General features: G+C 44.7%; 1 protein-coding gene across 3 annotated transcripts; it reads right to left on the bottom strand.

Annotated features, from left to right (window-relative positions):
• Positions 1-5,737: 5,737 nt before the first annotated feature.
• On the bottom strand, positions 5,738-15,707 carry ODC1 (ornithine decarboxylase 1). Of its 3 annotated transcripts, none has more exons than XM_041420307.1 (11): positions 15,663-15,707; positions 12,393-12,541; positions 12,053-12,226; positions 11,713-11,885; positions 11,296-11,430; positions 11,057-11,138; positions 10,645-10,728; positions 9,204-9,366; positions 9,003-9,115; positions 8,514-8,728; positions 5,738-6,215 (listed from the first exon to the last, which is right to left on the bottom strand). In XM_041420307.1, the coding sequence occupies exons 2-11, from the start codon at positions 12,492-12,494 to the stop codon at positions 6,074-6,076; spliced, it is 1,383 nt and encodes a 460-aa protein (XP_041276241.1). In that variant the 5' UTR covers positions 12,495-12,541; positions 15,663-15,707; the 3' UTR covers positions 5,738-6,073. The 3 variants fall into 3 exon arrangements, with proteins under 3 accessions (XP_041276241.1, XP_041276231.1, XP_041276252.1); XM_041420297.1 differs by having other exon boundaries at positions 15,429-15,691; XM_041420318.1 differs by lacking the exon at positions 15,663-15,707 and adding an exon at positions 15,124-15,245.
• Positions 15,708-20,556: the final 4,849 nt, after the last annotated feature.

The following is a 20,556-nucleotide window of genomic DNA, read 5'->3' as shown; positions in this document are numbered from 1 at the left end:
CAGCTCTTTTCCAAGTTTTCTTTGTATTAAAACTCTCATATCCTCTATTTCCCTTCTCTGTGAATGGATGGGATGAGAGTTTTGGCTGGGGCTTTTTTGAGCTGTGCACTTTTTTTCTATGCACTTTCTTACTTGGATTTGTTCATTCTAGTAACATCTCACTTATGCTGTGCTCTAACATCGGGACTGTGGGATTCATTTGAAAGCTTCCCGTTTCACTCCTTTCCTCCTCCTTCCCTGGCTCTGACTGACAAAATTTCTTGGATGCATTTTTTTTGAGCTGAGCTCCATCTTGTGGGCTTTTCCGTGGCTAATTAGTCACCATGTCCTTATCTCTGGGAGGATCTCCCTTGGCTCAGGTCACAGAGGCACACCTGCTTTGCTTGAGGCCAGGTATGATCATAGAATCAATCACTGAGGTAGAGAATGGCTTGGGTTGGAAGGGACCCTTAAAAACCAACACCCTTCCCCAGGAAGGGTCAGCTTTCCACCAGACCAGACTGCTCAAATAACCCACAGGGGAATGAAACCCAGATGGCAAAAGGTGAGTGCCATAGTACCTGATCTGTGAGGAGTTTGGGAGCCATTCTGGTGGGATGCAGGAGCAATCTCCCTCCCCAGAATGAGCAGTCTCTGGCAAGTTGGATTTTCTTTTGCTTTTCACTTCAATCAGATGCTTTAATTGTTTAATGCATGCTTTGACTGCAGAAAAGTGGGACAACCATTGCTGAGAAATATTTATTGAGCTGTTCCTGTGAAATGCTGTTGCTACTGATGAACTATAGTTAACAGCAAGTAAATGGAGTCCTTAAGCAGGCTTTTTTTTTTACGATCTAACAATGCAATAGGTTGTTTTCATCTCATCCTCACAGTAAGGGCAGCAGCACTTCTTACTGAAAACTGCATCCATGTTATCTTGTTCCAAGCATTGCAATCTTGTACTTTGCAAGATTGCCAGTGTCTTCTCTTTTTCCAGCTAGTGAGTTTAGTAGCCAAATATAAAAGGTCATGCTTATGCCAACTGAATGTCCAAACCCCGTTCTCACACGGTAGGGAAATGCTGTCTCAAGGTAGCTTAAATAATACTTGTAAAATATTTTGGGAATTCTTTGTACTGAGCTGCTACAGTTGCCCTTTCTTAGCTCCTTGCTGAGAAACTCAGTGCTTGCTGAGTTCCCAAGGTACTCTGAGCCTCCTCATCTCTAGCAATGATAAGGTGTTGGTAGCAGCCCAGCTGGGAGCACTGGTCTCTGCATCACTGTTCTGAAAGTGTCTCTGCCTTTCTCTCCTTTCCTGAACTGCTGCACAGCCTTGCTGTCTGCTCTCTGGACTGGAACATGGCAGCTGGCTCCATACCACAAAAGCAGGCTGAACCAATTAGTCCTTTGCAAAGCACTTAGAGAGCATGAACTGAAGAGACTATAACTGGAAGGCACTTCTTTTTTGTGGGAATACTGTGGGTAAGACTGGGATCAGCTCTCTAAAATGAGAGAGAAAAAGAAGGGTTGGATTCAGCATGCTAATGATTTTGTCTTCGGGCTAAGACTAACACATAGAGGAAGATTGTTGCTGCAGTATAAGCATCAATAAACACATTCAAATAAGGGTCTAATATTTACTGGACTGTAGCAATAGTTTCAAGACTGCGTGGACAAGCAAGACTGCAGTGTGCTCCCTTGAGGGAGCTCCCTTCCCTTGCCAGTGATTTCCCTGTAATGCTTGTGACTTTTCCATGCTGAAGTGGAGGGAACTCAAGGAGCCAGTGTTGCTCATGCCCAAAGTGCTCACCTTCACCCTCTGACTCATCCTGCAAAGGGCATCTTGGTGGCTCTGCCCCTGTGGGTGCTCATCATCAGCTTTCCAAAAGTGGCACCACCGTGGCTGAGTTGCTCTAAACACCTCCTGTACTGAGAACTACAAAACCGATGGAAGAGCAAAAGCAAAACTTGCCAAAGCCTAAGTCCCAGCCCCAATATATGCTCCCTACTCTCAATGTATTTTTAGGGTGGTCAAGTACAGTGTTTAAATGAGATTAAGACAAATTTGAATTGCAGGCATTTGTGACCATGGGTCCTGAAACCAGACCATGACCATGGAGATACCAACTGCCTTCAAACTGTAAAGAAAATCAGGTGATGCAATCAAAACCACTCTCCAAAGCAAGTCTCTCTCACTTATTTTGGTACTGATCAGTGCTTCTTTCAAGAGAAAATGAAAAATAATTATTGCAATGATCTATTATATTTTTCTTTTTGTCAATTAAATAATATTCATCTAAGTTCCACTTGCAATACTTGTGGATAATGATTTTTTAACTCTTTTTTTTTTTTTTTTGTGGAAAAGGGCTGGTTTTGATCTGGAAATCTTGCTGCAAATTGATGCTGTGTTTAGCTATAAAACACCTGTTTAAAGGATAGCAGTTTCTGGGGATGAGGTCTGTGGCAGGAGAGCTCCCTCCAGCACCAGGTTTGTTTCTGCTCCTGCAGGTGGATTCATGGGGTCCCTGCTCAGTGCTGCTCCCAGCTCTGGGTTTCTCTGCTGGTGAAAGTGAGGCAGCAAAATTGACTGCCATGGCAAATGGTGCACTGACACTTTGTCTGCAAGGCCTGTGGTAGCCTAGAAGACAGCAGCTTAAAAGTAAAACATGAGTTAAGTGGTCATGCAGTAAGACAAGGGATCTCTGCTCCGTGGTATGCTGCCATCAGCAACTTCCCCTTGTCCCTTACCTCCTCTCTGTGTCAGTATTCTCCAATCTCTCCTAAAACATTTCCACCATTGATTGTCCATCTGATGTAATTCCAGAGGATGAGTGCTTCTCAGCATTTTTTGGTATATGAAACTACCTCTGCACCAAAGAATGTCAGCTGAACTCCAGTACAGGACTTGTATGGCTACATGGGGACTAAACACAAGGTCTCAGCTAGACCTCTAGTTAGAACTCAAGTATCTTCACTATATAGAAAAGAGAAATGGGGTGATGAGAAACCATCTCAGGCAGATGTCTTGGCATTCTCCTCAAATATTACTTTCGTTTTACATGTGTGATCCCAAGAGAATTGACACCACCATCCCTGGTGCCAGCGAGTGAACAGCAGGGACATTTGCAGCAGGGATGCCACAGTCCCTGCTAATGTGCAAGCAAAGCCCACAGTGAGACAGACAGAGCACTATATAGAGCAAGCTAGCAAGGAGCAAGCTGAAAGGCATAGGCTATTCTTGGCTCCAACTTTAATATTTGCTGAGCTAATTACATCAGACAGATGCAGCTGATCTCAATTTTACTGGCATGCAGCTCCTCCCTTCCTCCTGTATCAGACAACCCTGCCCCAGGGAAGAATAATTAAGATATGCAGTTAGAACAACTGGATTTGATTAATAAACACAGCAAAACAGAGCAGAAGCTTTAATGTCCCAAAAGGCCATCAAGGGGAGGTCAAACAAAACCATATGAACTCACTGCTTACTTTGTTACATCTTTGCTGTCCTACATGGTCCTTGCTCCAGCAATAAACAAATTTCCCTACTGTGGATTGTAGGGAATACCCACAGTCACCCTATGACCAAAATGCTGTCACTTGGGCTATTTTAAAATCAATTAAAAAATGGGCAACTAAGATTCAGTGGAAGCCAGGAGCCAGGCAGCCAGAAGATGAAGTATCCCAAAGCCCAGAACATCTGTTCAGCATAACCTGAGAAAGTTAAGTCTCGCTTAAAGACACACCAGCATAAAATCCATTGGGGTTTTTTAATACAGAAGATGCTTCAGATTAGCCATTTTTAAACACTTGACACACTTGTTAGACATGGCTTAGAGAGCATCAGCCAAGTCTATGACATACCAGCCGAAGGAAAGGTAAAGAACTACAGTCAGCTACATCTCTTTTGGGGAGCATCATATGGATCAAAATGCTGGTTAGCATGTTTCTACAGTCCTGGCCTCCAGCAGAGATGTAAATTTTGGATTTTTGAGACAAAACCTAGTGAAATAACTAAAATAACCAATCAACTTAAGATGAAGAAATTAATTGGCAGCCTGCCAACTTCTTCTCAGTGAAGCTCACTAATTAGTTTCCATAAGTGATTGCCTTCAAACTACCTGCTGGACATAGTCTCCACCAGCTGCAAGTAGAGGGAGGCAGACTGTGCCACTTGCCCAGCAGGACAGTAGGTGTTAGTGCAGGTATCACATAAGGTCTCACTACAGCTGAACTTCCTTCTGACTCAAAACAGCCCCAGCCTTCAAACAGGCACTTTGAAAAAGTAGCTACCTGTCCTTTAGACAAGTGCAGCTCTTCAGAGTATATTTTCTGCACACCTGTTCAAATGCACTTAGTTTTGGCAGAGCAAGATGTGGAATTGTTACAGTATTAACATTTGGTTAGTATTTACTACCTCTGTTTACAGAAGTAATGTAAGAATCATTACATTTCCAGCTGAATTTGGAGAAACTAAAGGAAACCCTGGTTTGGATGCAGTGTGCTTCTATGAGATTAAGGCTAGGTCTCCACTATGTGTATGTACTGAAATCTGCCATATGCATAAGAATAAAGGCAAGTGCTATTTTAATCACAAGCTTGAAGCTGGGAATAAAGCAAATAAAGTCACTTGGGATGCTTCAAGAGACTCAGGAATGAGGACCCATCACTCTTGTTTACCCTACTAATTCAGCTAATGGAGAGTTTCTGCTGGAAGCACAGAATGGAGGTCAAACATTGCCTTTCAGAGCTGCTTGTACACAGCTTTATTTCTCTTGTTCTGGAGTCACTGTTTCTATCAGCAATGCCAACCTTTGGACAACCTTTCAAATTTTAACACTTACTCCAAGTTAGCTTAAGCTTTAAGTATTTACTCAATACATTAAGATCTTTCTCTTTACACATCAGGCATTTGCTATGGCATGCCTGCAGTCTAGGACCCTCTGGCAAATAGATAAAATCCAGCTGTAGGACCAATTAGTTTATCAGAAACATCCTCTAATTTTAGTGCAAAAAGCAGCACCAAACTAGCATAGGTCAAAGATAAGTCAGAATGTTCTGCTTCAATAAGCAGATTTTCTCACCAACACCCCCTGTATTAGATGACACTAAGTAGAAAATACTAGGAGCTATCACATTTAATCCAAAGGCAGAAGGGTAGCACATCTTTCAATAACATTAAATAAGAGCTTCTAATCGTATTGCACATACAAAAGATGTCAAATCCCCTTTCTTATCTCTTTTATACTGAAGCCCTAGGCAACACAGGTCACAGAGCCTGTCAGCCACAGTTTCAGCTTCCTGGCTTTTCCTACAACATATTACAGTTCTGGCACACATAACAAGCAGTGTGCCACCCGTGGAGCCTGTGCTGTATTCTCTCATTAATGACTAGATATGTTTATAAACAGCCACCAGTGCTGGTAACAGCACTTGCAGAAAACCAGCACTGCACCGAACCAGCAATATGCAACTTGGTACACACATGTTCAGCAGTGAAAAACAAATGTGAATTCACAAGAGTTCACAAAGTATTCAATTTGTTGGCAGTCAACTTTCTTCTAATCACATATGAAAAAAGACAATTCCATTTCCCTATCCATTGAGGGGGCTTTTCCTTCACTTCAGCTGAGAGAGCAAGGGTAGGGGAGATCCATTTATTAGTAAGTTCTGGGCTTGCAGCATCTGGTCTGCCCTCACATATGCTGTATGAGCCATCTATGACACATTAATTTCTACAGACTAATGAAACACAGGACCAGTTATTTCAATATACTTTATTTTAAAACAGGTAGGTCACAAAGCACTAAGCTTAGCCCGTTCTGCCATACACAAGCTACAAATACTTGTTTGACAGTTGAGGGTCAGTCTTTAGTAGCATACATGAAAAGTGAATAAAAATCCATATAAAACAATATTCAAATAGTTTCCATAGGAACACAGATAATTGTGACCCATCTCCTAGTCATTTTTCTTGCATTTATGCCAAACCTAAATGTTAAAAAAAACACTTAAAAATTCTACCAAGAATTAAGTTAACAGTCCCCCAAATGCCCTAAATTCAATGACTAAACTTGCACTTAGTTACTAAATATTACCTATACATTAATACTAGCTGAAGCACAAGTTGCTGGATATTCAATTCCGCTTTCCCAGGCACAAGAGACTGGCAGACTAGCAACATCCTGCTCCTCCACCTCAGCTAGGAATCCTTGCTCCTTGATCTGCTGCATTAGTTGCCTAAAAAGAAAAAAAAAGAGTCAAAAACTGTTTCACTGCAATCTACCTAAAAATGTAAGGTACATTTTTTAAAATTGCCAGTATGAAATGAATTCTTTATGCATCACCTGCAATCCTGATATTATTATCATAAAGGGAAAAAATTAAAAACAATAAAAGCAGAATCCATGCAGGTCACTTGTGGCTGGCTAGGCTTTAGGGAAAGTGCCAATACCAAGCTGATGTAGGATTTAGATTTGCAAAGATGCACCCACACAGCTACATCTGTATACCTCATGCTATATAAATTTACTGACTTAGTGCCCAGTAGTTCAGAATTTCAGATGTGAAAATCCCTGACAACTTGAGTGTCACTTATTCCACACCCTCACATTACTGGGTAACTTGAATAAAAAAAAAATATGGGTAACAGACTAGGAATATAAAGGAGCTGACCAGACTGGTGAGAACTAAGCAACTCCTTCCATATTCAGACAAGAGCTGTACTAAAACACAACCTCATAAGAACTTCAGTTAACTGAGTTTTTGGACTTAGTTCATAGATTCACAGAAAGGTTTGGATGCAGCCAGGATAGGTTTGGCTTTCTGGGCTGCGAGGGCACATGGCTGGGTCAAGTCCAGCCTCTCATCCACCAGGCACCTCCAAGTGCTTCTCAGCAGGGCTGCTCTGGATCTGTTCATCCCCCCAGACTGGATTCATACCAGGGGTTGCTCCCATCCAGGTGCAGCACCTTGCACTTGGTCTTGTTAAACTTAATAAGATTCCCACAGTCCCACTTCTCAAGCCTGTCCCGGTCCCTCAGGTGTGGGGTGGCATCCCATCCCTCAGGTGTGTCAACAGCAACACTCAGCTTGGTGTCATCTTACAGTTCTAGTTATCTTAAGTATGCAAGGCAAACAGTTGTGCCACTCATGGCTCCCCATGTATTACTGGTTTTTACTTAAGGCACATGTAATCACTTTGTCCTTTATCTTTCACAGTTTCTAGTCACAAATTTAGTTGTTCATCTTTAGAATATATACATGACATTCCAAAAGACTTTTGCCTGTCCTGTGCAAAAAGATCTGCACCATAATCTCATTGATGCATGCCTTTCAGTTAAGGGCCAGCCCTTATCACACAATTCTCTTGCCAAAACAGAAAATACACATAGGCTTGAAAGAGGGCTGTGCTGTGGCCTTGGATTACAGCTATGTTTGTATAATTAAGCTCAGCATGCCTGAGACCAAGTATTAAATTTTAACAGCAACCTAGTGATACAGTGAAAAAGCAAATTATTCTCCCACAGAGCCATTTTTAGTTCAATTAGACACAGTTTTGGAGTGTTAAGGGAAGTCTAAAGGCTTCATGTGTTTTGAAAAATGCTTCAATCGACTGGAGGTTACACTAAGGGAAAGAAAAAATAAAAGCCCTGATTATACTGGCAGGGTTAGTAGAAGAATAGAGGAAGCTTCCTCTTACTTTTATGTCAGGAATTTCCCTGAGCTTAAAGATTTTCAATAAATTCAAAAACAATCCAATAGCAGAGCTAATCACGCTTTAGGGTAACACTTCTGCCCAAAAGTCCTCTGCCAGTTCAGCAGGCAGATACCAGTGGAGAGGTAAGGGCTTCCTCTTACAGGAAACCCCACTTTTACAGAAGGTGCAATCCATTAACCTGTATTGCAATGCAGAGCACACAGGTTACTTTAAACTGCTGTTTAAGTTGCAGTTTCACAGTATCCTTGCACTTAAAAGGTAGTCCTGCTTTCTTTACTTACCTGTTTAATAACTTCCCATGGAGATCTAGCACTCTGCACTGAGCACTGAGCCAGAGCTCAACCTAAACCAAGGAATAGCTCTCAAACAAACATAGACATCATACTGTGAAGCAACACTGCATCCAGCAGTCAGGATTTAAAGTCAGCTACTAATTTAGAAGACAACATATTATAACTGTGATTGACTGGCCTCTGATTACAAGTGACAGAAGCTAATTGTAAAGAATTAATGATTCTCTATGTTGTGCAGTAGTGAAAACACTAGCTAGAATCCAGATTAATGAAGTCTACTAACACTGCCCCTTTAAAAGCATCTCTCCTATAAGCATGTACAGCAAAATAATTAGTAGCATCAACATTTTTCTAACCACACAGCAAAAGCTTTCAGAAGCAATGCCTTCTTCTACACAGGGAAGAGATTTACAAGAGCTGTGGCACCAAAACTACCCTTGCTTGTTAAGGGGTAGTCAACTGATGCAATCTATTTATTACAGTGATCTCGGAAGTACTGATGGATCAAGATACTTAGTTACTAACCATGCTGGTCTTGACATCACATAGTGTATTGCTGGCCTCTGGAATCCATTGAAAGTAGAAGCTGCTGCAACAGTATAGGCACCCATGTTTTCAAATAGGATCCAGTCACCAACTTGCAGCTCGGGCATATTAAAGCGCTCAACAATCCGATCTAAGCCATCACAGGTTGGTCCCCAAATGCTGCAGGAGTAGCAGCTGTCATCTGGCTTAGGCCGCTAAAGAAGAGAGTGGAGTTTAATTATTTGACTATCAAAACAGAGCTTCCAGAAGTAATATCATAGTGTAACACTCCCCCTCTGAAGAAAAGGAAGAGCTGCTTGCAGGTTGTTCACCTCTGGCTTTGAGTTAATTCCACTGTGTGCTTCGTAAGTTAAACACCAGAGTCTGGCAACATGAAGGGAGCAGTGAACTGAGAAGTGACTGTTGTGACAAGGACTCTCCTACACCCATGATATGTGACTAGCACGTGGTATTTCTGAATAGGCATACCTTTTGCAGGACTGGCTTAACATGTGCATGATCATACAAGATGCAGTTGAATGATCCATAGACCCCATCATTCACATAGTACATAAGAGTTTTGTCATTTGCATCATCTTCATCTGGAAGAAGTCAAGACACCAGTGAGAAAAAGTCTTGGAAAGACACACACAGTGGGCTAGATCTAAGTCTAGGTCTTGATTTACATACCATCAGAACCTGTTTGCTCCTTTAACACAATTTTCTTTGCAATAATGTTGACTGCCAGTGTGAATGCTGATGCAACATAGTATCTTCCTGGCTCTGCAATAATATTTATTCCAGAATCTGAAGGGAAGTATTTATCCAGTGCTGGGTTGATTACACTTGTGATCTAGGGAAAAAAATCAGATGCCAGTAATAATATTTCAGCAGCTACTCAGGTGCTACCCTAGAAGTCTGAGATGAAGTAAGACCCTCAAATTCAAAATTATATACTAGTGAAACATGTAACATCAATTGTAATTTCTATTGACTGCTTTTGCTTTTTCTCATTCAAAACCTTGTTTGCAATTAAATTCACTATATACTAAATACAAAGCAAGAAAAGCAGACACCACTTGCAGCTTAGTTTAAGAAACAAAACAGGTCATGTTTGAGGCTGAAGGAAATCACCTCTCCTAGGCTCATTAAACCATCATTAATGCCCTGCAAGTCCCCACACTCCAAATTTGATTTGTAGTCCACTTGTAGTGCTGCTACTTATGCACTATTCCACAGCTTACTAAACCCTAAAGATGTCATCTCATGGGATCATAAGCATACAGAGGCTTTACCATCATAGTTGAAATTCAGTTGCCTTCATGAACAGTTGTTTCCAGTTTCTGAAGTTATCATGAAGCTGCCTCCAACCACAACATGACTGTATCATGCCGTGGAGCCCAATGACACAATTTACTTGGATGCCTCACACATGCCCATACTGCACTATGAGAAGCCAGACTTCACTAGGAGGTACCAAAAGGGCTACAATGTTAGCTCACACTATTATAAGAAAACATTTCATGTAACCTGCTGTACCCTTATGTTAATGTGTAACATTTAACACCTCCTCGGGTTAGAAGGCAAGCTGCTCTGACAACATTGCTTTAAGTGAAGTCCCAGCAATATTCAGCCCCCTTGCCTCTTCTGAAAGCAGAGATATTGCTGAGGTAAAGCAGACTGGAAAACACTGAACAACTGAAAAATTATCCAAAAGCTAGCCCAAAATCAAATCCAACACTGATCTCATATGCTGCCACCCCTAAGGACAGTATGGGTTCAGGATACCCTTTCACCCTATTTGGGAGCAGTGCCAATCTATTCAGTCTCCAGTACAGCACCAGCTGGAAGAAGGCTATGTCGAGTGAGAATTAAGCCTGTAGTTAAAACTGGCTTTACTTTTTTGAGACTTCTGCATGTTTGTGCAGTCATTTAGCTATGTATCTAATGAGCTCATCTAATTTCTAGTTTTCAGATTAATTCCTCTTTCCCTCTTAATTACATTTCTGACCAAGCAGACACATTTTTGCAAATCTGCCTGCATACAAACAGAAAAAGCAAGATTTTATTTAATCCAGATCAACACTCAAAGCAGACTCCACAACCTGAGAACTTCTTAGCAAAGCTATACCTCTTCAAATTTAAGCTTGACATCTTCAGAGCCAGGGAAGCCACCACCAATATCAAGCAGATACATATTGAAGCCAAGCTCAGCCTAAAACGAAATGAACAGCAACACTGTCAAGAAAAGTTTGTAATTTATGTCAGTTTATAATTTATCATTTAAGCTTAAAAAGTAGTGTGAAGTCATTTCATTAACACTTGAAACAGAGCTAACACGTGTTCAAGTAACAGTAATTTGAGTTGGAGCTGCCAATTTTAGTTTTGCCAAGTGGTCAAAGTAAGCTACCAAGACCTAAAAAATTCCAACAACATCAAGTCAGTGACTTAGCTAGCTTTTAACCTCATAACAGTTGTACACTTCATTCAGTTTTGCCACAACAGTTGAGCAGTGGTTCCAGAGAAAGTAGAACTAGACTTACTCCCATATCAAACACACAGCGGGCATCAGAAATGGCTTGAACAAAGGTCTCTGGGTCTGTACATCCACTTCCAACATGGAAACTACAAAAAGATACAAAAAATCAGTTGCTATTTGGCAAATTACTCAAGAAGTTTTTTATAAACTCATGCCATCACATGCAAAGGCATCTCTCTTTTCGGGTAGACTATTTAAAGGAAACTTATTTGGTATGACTGTGTTTTGATACTGTCAGCTCACCTAACTCCAACAATGGCAAGGTCAAGTTCTTTTGCACGCTCCAGAAGAAGCCTGCTAGTCTTAAGTGTAGCTCCAAATTTAACACTCAGACGACAGACTGCTTTGGAGTCATCAGTGGTAATGCGCAAGACTAACCTAGAAACAGGAAAAAATGAGATGGTTTCAGTGTAACAGACATCACCAGGCAGCTATGATCTCAGAATGAGACTGAGCTTAAAGACACAAGCTGCTCTGTGTATCCCTTCCTAAAGTGCCAGTAAACTCTACTAGATTAGATTTCACTGGCTAAAAGTTTGCTTATCATTTCACAGTTTTGCAGACTACCTTAAACCAATGAAGAACAAGTTTCAGATAAAGCAGATACTTCTGTATCTTGGGAATCCATAGAAGAATGACAGAACAATTAACATTACTTACTTGGCTTTTGGATGGGCCCTTGCAACTTTCATTAGTTCTACTTCACTGTCAAATGTCATCATCTGCACACCACTGCTGGCAGCATGTTTGATTTGAGATACTTGTTTGCAGGGATTTGCATATATTATTCGCTCAGGAGGCACACCAATGCTCTGTACCAGTTGTATTTCAGTCTGAAGAAAGAACAGATTACACTTTTAGAAGAAATTTCTACATAGATGATTAATGTAATGAGAACAACAAAAGCAACACCACTCAGTTATGCTTAATTTTACACAAACACGTCTTGTAAGGCTGCACAGAAAGAGCATCACAGATCAGAAGACAGCTGAGATCTCACCTTACTGGCACAATCAAATCCTGCCCCAAGAACAGCAAGTGTCTTCACAACAGCTTTGCTGTCGTTGCATTTTACGGCATAGAAGGGGGTCACCCGAGGAAGGGCCTTATGCCACCGCATGTGCTTCTTCACAATGTCCCCGAGGTCAGCAACATAGAAGGCATCTTTATCATCCTAGAGCAAACACACATCTTAACCTTACAAACAAGAGATAACAGGATAAGCCTAGAGGTCAGCATTTGAGGGGGCTGTCTTGTGGATCATTTGCAAGGACAACTTGTTCTATTAGTTTATAAGTTTGTAGCATCATGAAATGTAGTGGTTTTCCCATCATACTTACAGAAGATGACACTTCATTTATTTTTTGGTCAAGGATATCCTTGGCAGTGAAACCTTCATCAAGGAAGGTCAACTCAAATTCTTCTTTGCTGAAGTTACTCATGACTTCCAAGATTTCAGGTTTATGTGAAAGGACTTGGGTATGAAGTGCTGGGGAAAAAAAAAAAAAAAGTTAATTACTTGATTTGAGTTCATATAGTTTATATTCAATACTTCACTTAGATTCATATAGTCATTATATGACCACTACTTTGTGCTCATATAATTTACAATTATACAGCTCCTATAGTGATCACTAATAGCTGCACACATTAGGCACTTGCATAATGACAGAACAGATGTAATCAGAACCAAGGAGGCAGGCCAAAATAATCTTGCTAGCTGGAAGGCAAGTTCTCTGTTCAACAATTCAATGATGCTCTGAGTCTGCTCAAAGAAAAAACCAATCAAATAAATACTGTCAGTTATTACTAGTCTGGCTCCCTGGAAGTTTCTGCTCTCTTTTCCTTCACCTCCACTATCAATACTATGGCTAGCGTCTACTTAAAACTTTTTTTTTTAACTCCTAAGCACTATTTTAGCTCACCAGTTTCAGAAGAAAGGGTTTACTTGTTATTGCCAACATAATCCAAGACTTTACTACTTCTGAGTAGTAACAACTCTCATTAGGTCCAAGCCAGGTAAATACCTGGATTCTCAATACAGTTCAGACTATGCACAAAGCAGACATGAGAACAGGGCTTTCCTTGAAGTTGTTCTGTTGGTAGTCAGAGCTTCCCTGTTCTACTCATGACCTCCAAGCTACATGAGAACCTCAGCTGTCATGAGTGGCAGATACACACTTTGAGACTGGTTCGTAACTCTGACCTGCAGAAAAAGTCTTAACAGGGATCCCAACTAGCACTTTAGAACAGGATTTTACAGCAGTCCATTACAAATCTTCATTGCTAACAGAAATCTATCTGCTAAGTAGAAAGTCCCTTGAGAAGTAGAACTAAAGAGCAAAAGCACACTCCTCTGCCATCCATGATACCCATGGGCCACCCTTTCACTGGGCAGTCCAAATACAGAACAGCAGCATTCTCCATCAAGCTGTTAAGCAGAGTGTGTGCTACCTTTCAAAGACCTCAGCATTGCAAGTCACCCACGTAACAGGGTCCAGCCCTCTTCCTTCTCTCAGCAATTTTTACATTCAAACTAGTCATGCAGACTAGGACTGAAAATTATGCAAACTCTGAATTATTCACTAATTTTAAGTTATGTTACTGTTTCCTTTATTTTCAAAAAGTTTGGCTATAAACCAATGGAAAAGGGATGTTTTATAGTTGTTACAGATTAACAAGGTTCTAAAACCAACAGAATCATTAATTCCATATATGCATATAAAAACATTCATTTAATTGTATTGAATAACTTTGAAACATCAGCAATTATGCTTCATTTCAACCTTCAGAAACATATGGCAACAAGAACTACTTTGTATCTTTTGATAATTTCTCAATTATCAGAGACAAATCAAATTTGAGAATCAAACTAGATTAAGCTTTGATTCCAATAAACCCAGCAATCCACTGAACCTCATTCTCCTTCTGCTCTCATTCACGTGCAGTGATAATTCTACCACAAGCTGGATTAAAGTCTTCTCTTTAAAGCCTCTTTGAAAGGACCATAAGAAACAGCAAATTAAACACTTCTCAGGAGGTGCTTGTTACTAAGGAGAAATTGCATCTCATCATAGACTTGCAGCTTTGCAGAAAGCCATTCAGGGACTTGAGCTGTGGTTAAGAGATGTGAACACCATCAGGAAGAATTTAGTTTAACCTCCCCTCTGCAGAGAGCTGCATGAACAGCACTTTTCCTTTTAACATGTAAAAGGGAAATTACTTTTACCGGCCACAACATATTTTGTTAAAAAGTTCTTGCAAGCTTTCCATCTCATTGCACAATTTTAACTACAGTGTAATTACACAGCATATAGACAGAACACGGTCATGTAGGTGCAAACTGTAGTCTCCCAAAGGATGTTTCTACTTGGACTGTGTGCAAAGTGTCTGCAGCTCCCCAGAAGAAAGGCAATTTATGCTCATTTAGAATTTGTTCTCCAGAACATTCCCCTATTTAGCAGCTGTATTTAGACAGAGCTGAGTCATGCCTGCAGGCTCGGTACTCAAACAGCCAAGCTGCGTCTAGAAAAGGTGCCCGAGGCGGCTCTGACTCCGGAGCCTGCAGAGCGCTGCGGGCTGCACGGACGGGGCCGGCTGCGCCGCGCTCACCGACGCCCTGTAAAGCCACACGGTCCCGCAGAGGAGCCTGACGCGGCCGAGCTGGGGCTGCGCTGCCCGGCCCGGCAGCGGGGCACTGCCCGCCCAGCCTGACACTGCGGCTTCCCGAGGAGGCGCCTGTCAGCCCCGGGGTGCGCCTTCCTTACAGCTCCCACCCGAGCCGCCCGGGGCAGCAGCGCTCCGCGGGAGGAGGGCTCAATCCCCATCCCTCGGGGTATTCAAGCCCAGTCGGACGGGGCTCAGAGCAGCCGGGTCTAGTGGAAGTTGTCCTGCGTAGGCAGAGTTAGACCTGGATGTTCTTCAAGGTCCCTTCCAACTCAGACTACTCTGTTATTCTCTGATCCGCTCCCGGCCCAGGCCAGTGCCCGCCGGGTATGCAGGGGGCAGCGCCCCGGCGCCCCTCGGCCCAAGGGCGAGCCCGCCGCCCCAAGCCCTGTTCCTGCCACGCACCTGCCTTTCCCCACCCCGGAAACAGCCCGGCGGCCACGGCGGGGCCGTCCCTTCCCTCGCTGCCGGAAAGCGCCGCCAATGTTCCCCAGGCGAGCCGGGGAGCCGGTCTGGCCCGCTTACAGCCGCCCGGAGCCTCCCGCCTCCCTGCCGGGGCCGGGGATTCCCCGTGCCCGGCGGCAGCACCGGCGCCCAGCCCGAGCCGCGCCGCTTGCCAGCGGCCCCGCAGACACGTGGCTCCATGCCGGCCGCTTCCGCCGCGGCCCCGCTCCCCGGCACAGCCCGGCGCATCCCGCCGCCCGCCTCACCTCGCAGCGGTGGCGGAGCTGCTGTCAAGCCTCCGCGGCAGCCGATCCCCTCGCTCCGAGCCGCCTCCCCCTCCTCCTGCGAGCCGGGCGCGGTGCGCGGAGCCGGGCGGGAGCGCCGGACCGGCTGAGGAGGAGCGGGGCTGGCGGAGCGAGCGGGGCGCCGCGGCTGACAAAGCTTCGCCACGGCCGCCGCGCTCGTATTTATAGCGCCGCGGCGTCGCTGTGGCAACGCACCAGCTCAAACCAGCCGCGATCGGCTGGGACCGGGCGCGCTCCCACCGCCGCTATTGTGACGTACGGCCGAACATGCGCACGGCGCCGCGCGCCCCCCGTCCGCCCCGCCCGGCCCCTGCCGTGCGCCGGGCGCGCCGAGCCTCTGCACGGGCTGCGTCCCTCCCGGGGCCCCTTCCCCCGTGGTGCCGCCCGGGACGGGATCCCCCTGCGGGGTGATGTGCGCGACCCCAGCCCTGCCGGCTGCCGGCAGGTGCATGGCCCGCGCCGTCCCCGCCGCCGGTTCGGTGCCCCCGGCTCGGTACTCCGGGGTCGGTACCGCACCCTTAGCGTGAAAAAGCGGCTCAGGAGGCCGGAGGGTTGCGGCTTCAAGCGACGGCTTTGGCAGATGGTGGAGGAAAGCGCTGCTGAGCAGGGGACCCGGAGTGTGTCACACCCGGCATGTCAGTGGGCGACAGAACCATCCAATTTGTGCGGCTCTCGCAGCCGCTGTGCTCGGCCCTGGCTGCTGTCCGCAGCGATGCTGCCCCTGCCTGCATCTCTGACCACTGAGTGTTATCCAAAACACTTCCCGTAACAATGACCAGAGTTTTCCCATCCGCTCTTGTGCTGACACTGGTAGCTGTTACTACTGTAAGGTTATTTTGTATTACTGACTTGTTTTAGAAATGAGCGTCCATGGAAGGTGTAAGAAGGTATCAATTGATCCTTTCAATCCAGTCTTGGTTTAGCCCTGAACGACTGTGCTTTCTGCCCTTGTCAGGAGAAACATTTTCTGCCCCTCTCCCCCTCTCTTTAAAAAGTTCAAGCCCTACCCCATGGTAGAAGGACTAAGTCCCTGCCCTGTGGACTGAGTTCCTGCCCTGTCAATGTTTGTGGGAGGATGGAGCTACCCTTGCCATGCTGAAAAAGTGATTTTTACACCCAGCCACCTCTGGAACATTTGTAAGTGACAAGGAACATTTCTGCAGCCCTTGCTGCAGGACAGAGCTCGGGGTGCTCCTGCTCCCAATCTCCAAGTCACCGAAGGCTCTTTTAATGGCTTTATGAAAGCAGACATCTGGGCAGCCCCTACCCTCCTGCAGAGCTGGCCAGTGAGCATTGCAAGGTGGAGAAAACCCTCTGTCCTACATGGGGAAAAGTGATGGGAAATGCTGGCTGCTGTGGGGTGTGGGATGCTCTCACAGAGGTATCCAAAGCAAAAGGTTGTGCTCACTGGCCTCAGAGGTTCCATCCTCCCACCTCTCCCACCAAGCTCAGCTGGAAAACCCACTGTATTTCAGGCAGAAGCAGATCAATGGGATATCCCTGTCCACTCCATATCCCCTGCCTTCTGGAGCTGGGTTGGGGGTGGAGGGCACCAGGCTGGGGCTGCAAAACAATCCCTTAAAGGATTGAAATAAAGGAAAACACCAAGATCAAGCAGATAATGAAGAAAAAGTGGATTGAGACACACCCAAAAGAAACTTCAGGGGACAGAAGTGCTGGTTTTGGTTAAAATAATTTAATGAAAGAAGGAACAAAATGTCCTAAAGTATTTTAAATATATGTATATATATACTTGATGTGTGTGTATGTCATCACACATCCAGGCATGAATTACAGAAGGTTTTGTAAATAAGAGCAAGGAGTGGGGAAAACCATCCCAGTGTGTAGCACCTACATCAGCTGGTCCTAAGGACACTACCTGCCCTCAACAGTAATTCTGCTGCAGCAGGGCCGCTGCACAAGCATTGTCTTTGCTGAGATAACTCATCAAAACCCCTGAGGAATTTCACACCATGTCCCCTGCCAGTTAACAGGACAAATAATGGGGTTCAAATTCCTCTAGATTTGGCTCTGTGGGCAGCAGATATAATTTAATTTAATTTTTCTTCTGTTGACTGTGAATAAACGGGGATTGCAGAATCACAGAGTAGTCGGAGTTGGAATTAAGCATTGGAAAAGCAGACAGAGAGGAAAGGGAAGGGCTGTGCAGGGAGCAGCTCAGCTGCTCACTGAGCTGGCTCAAAAGCAGGGGCTGTGGTCTGGATAATGACAATGGCCATCACTTGCCCCAGCACTCCAACACAACTCTGGTACTCTCCACCTTCTCCCCTCTGGCTGGGGCAGGAGAAGAGCCTGTGGCTGTCCCCAGCCATATCCCAGTTGGCTGACCTTGGCTGGGGCAGGGGGACAGGGGCCAGTGGGTAGGCACTGCCCTGGTGTGAGACAAAATGGAGCTGTACCCGAGGCTGGAGAGCAAAGGCTGGACTGCTCCAAGGGAAAGAGGTGACAAAAGCAATGACAGAATGCCATTACCTGAGGAACTGATGCATTTTGCAGTTACTTAATAGCAATGTTTTATCAGCTCCTCAAAATGATAGCATTACCAAATATTTCATCCTCCTTCCAGTTCTTGTCTCTGGAGGATCCTTGAGAGCTGGTGATGACAAGGGCTGGCTTTGAGGAGCATAATGTTTGCAGGAGGTGCTCCAGTTCAGGACCCCTGGGTGCCTGTGGCAGAAGACAGTCAAGGGCAGCTTTCAGGCATATTCAGGTACAAAAAAGGAGGCATGTCCTTTGCCTCCTGCTTCCTGGCTAATGCTCTGAGGGTCTGGCCAAGCTGCTCTGAAGGGCATGAGCAGCTGCCCAGCTCCACCAGACACAGGGGCAGAGCAGATCCTGGGTGTGAAGAACTAGGGGATGCTCCTGCAGCTCTTGGCAAGTCACCACCAGTCTCAGACTACCTTATATGAAACAGTTGCTTGGGCCAAAAACGTTTTCCAGAAGAGGGCACTGGAAAAGCATTTGTTGGTAGGAGACTATGGCCATATCTTCCTGATATTTCTCCTCCTCACTTTCTCTCCACACAGGGCTCTTGCTGCTGTGGAGGGACAGGGGATGGGGAGGACTCTCTGGCTTCCCTATAGCTGTCAGTCTCCTACATCTTGCAGTGCAGCAGCAGCAGCCTGGTGGGCCCTCACCCAGCTGAATGATGGGTGTCCTAGGTCTTACAGACCCCTAAATTTGGGAGGAGCTGGAGCCAAGCCCCAGGTTCCTTGAGCTGTGGCCGGGTAGGGAGAGCTGCCCAGTGGGAGAGAGATGAAGTGGCCAGCACCACCACAGCAGCTGGAGAAAACCTCAAGGTAATGCCTGGCATTTCTCAGCTGCTTTCCTTCCCTCTGAGTCTAACCAGGGTCTTTGTGCTTCTCAAGAAATTAAGCCCTGTGACAGCTCATGAAGGCTGGTAAATACTACCTCCACTTTATGGATGAAAAAGTGACTCAGAGGAAGATTCAGTGACTTACCAAGAATTGCAGAGAGTAAATTCCTGATAGCAGTGTGCTGAGATGTGGGCCTGTGTGAGGTGGAGGTACTATGTGGGCTGTGGGATGCAGGATATGTGCATGAGGGAATCTCATGGGGCTGCCTCCAGCTCTCTTGGGGCAGCAGCTCTTCATTACCTTTCAGTTCATTGACACAGAGAAAAGAAAACTTACAAATTGTCCCTGTCATCCAACAAAGACCATTAGAGAAAACAATGTTTCCAGGATACATTTTTCATCATCTTTTATTGCACATTTTCTAGGCATTTGAATACAGTTTCTTGCAACTCAGTGCTACCAATGTGATGTTGCATCCTTCTGAGTCAGAGCAACAAACTAAAATAACTCCTTGCAGCAGCTAAATTAAAGGAGACAGAGTAACCAAAATTCTTGTGAAGTGACTGGAAAGCTTTGCTTTGCAGCTCAACTCCAGAAATGCTTATGGATCTGTTTTCTGATTTGCCTTTTTTGGGCTTAGTAGCCCAGTTAAAAATTAGTTCAAAACCTCACATGCCATGAGGGGAAGCACATAACTCTGACATTACTGCACCAGTTTTGTGCCTTGTCTAATCCTTCACAGTTACAGATTTGAGACAGATATATATGAAAAATCAATTTTAAAACAGTTTTTATCAGTGCTCTCATATGCATGTTGTTAAATATACTTGATACATCAAGATGTTTGAATACCATCATCCTCAGTAAGAGCTCAGCACCAACCAGAAGTGAGCCAAATAATGAGATTTGACTCTAACATTGTTATAGTTAATTCATGGATGCTGTAGGCAATATATGATGGTATAGCAGAGTTTAAACATTTTGTATTTTAATAGACTCCTCATCTTGCTCTCAACAGAGACGATGTCATATTCAGGGAATGAATGAGTTGTAATCTTACCTACACACTACCCACTGCAAACATCCAAGAAGCAAGACCTCATATTGAAAACCTCACATTTTGGATTATGACTGGAGTTTAATTTGGGATTAGTTTAGTCTGGTGAAAAGCAGTTTAAGAGGTGATTATCTCAACAGTAACTACAAATATGGTGCAAAATTCTCAGCATTGTCAGACATTATAGGGAAGAGCAATGGCCATAAACTGTGCCACTGGCAGTTCTGGTTGGATATCAGAGGAACTTCTCCAGGAGAGTAGTGTAACCTTGAGACAGATGTGGGGTGGTCAACCTTGGAGGTTTTCAAGCTTAAGTGAGAAAAAGCCATGGCTTACCTGCTCTGGTGCCTGCTGATAGTCCTACTTTGGGTGTGAGGTTGGGCAGGAGACTTCTTTTACAGCTGGTATTTCTGGCACTGTATTCTGCACTCAGATAAGCCCATGGGTGATGCAAACAAACCCCATGACATTTTTTTGACTCGGTCCTCTAGTGATGTGAATTGAGGTGGCTTCATGCTGGAGATGTGGCAAGGGAGGCACAGAGGCATGTTGGGATGGAAGATGGGTGACCACTTCTCCCAGGACCCTGCTTCCTGTCCATTGCACAGCCCCTGTGTTGGACCAGTGCTTCAGACAAGGACATTGACCAGATGGTCAAATGCCCTTGCAGGCAGGTCATGGGCAGTGTGATGCT

This window comes from Onychostruthus taczanowskii, unplaced genomic scaffold, assembly GCF_017590055.1.
Source record: "Onychostruthus taczanowskii isolate IOZ18803 unplaced genomic scaffold, ASM1759005v1 scaffold11, whole genome shotgun sequence".
Lineage (NCBI taxonomy): Eukaryota > Metazoa > Chordata > Aves > Passeriformes > Passeridae > Onychostruthus > Onychostruthus taczanowskii.
The sequence above is the reverse complement of the archived record's forward strand: the minus strand, read 5'-3'. Positions and strand labels throughout refer to the sequence as shown.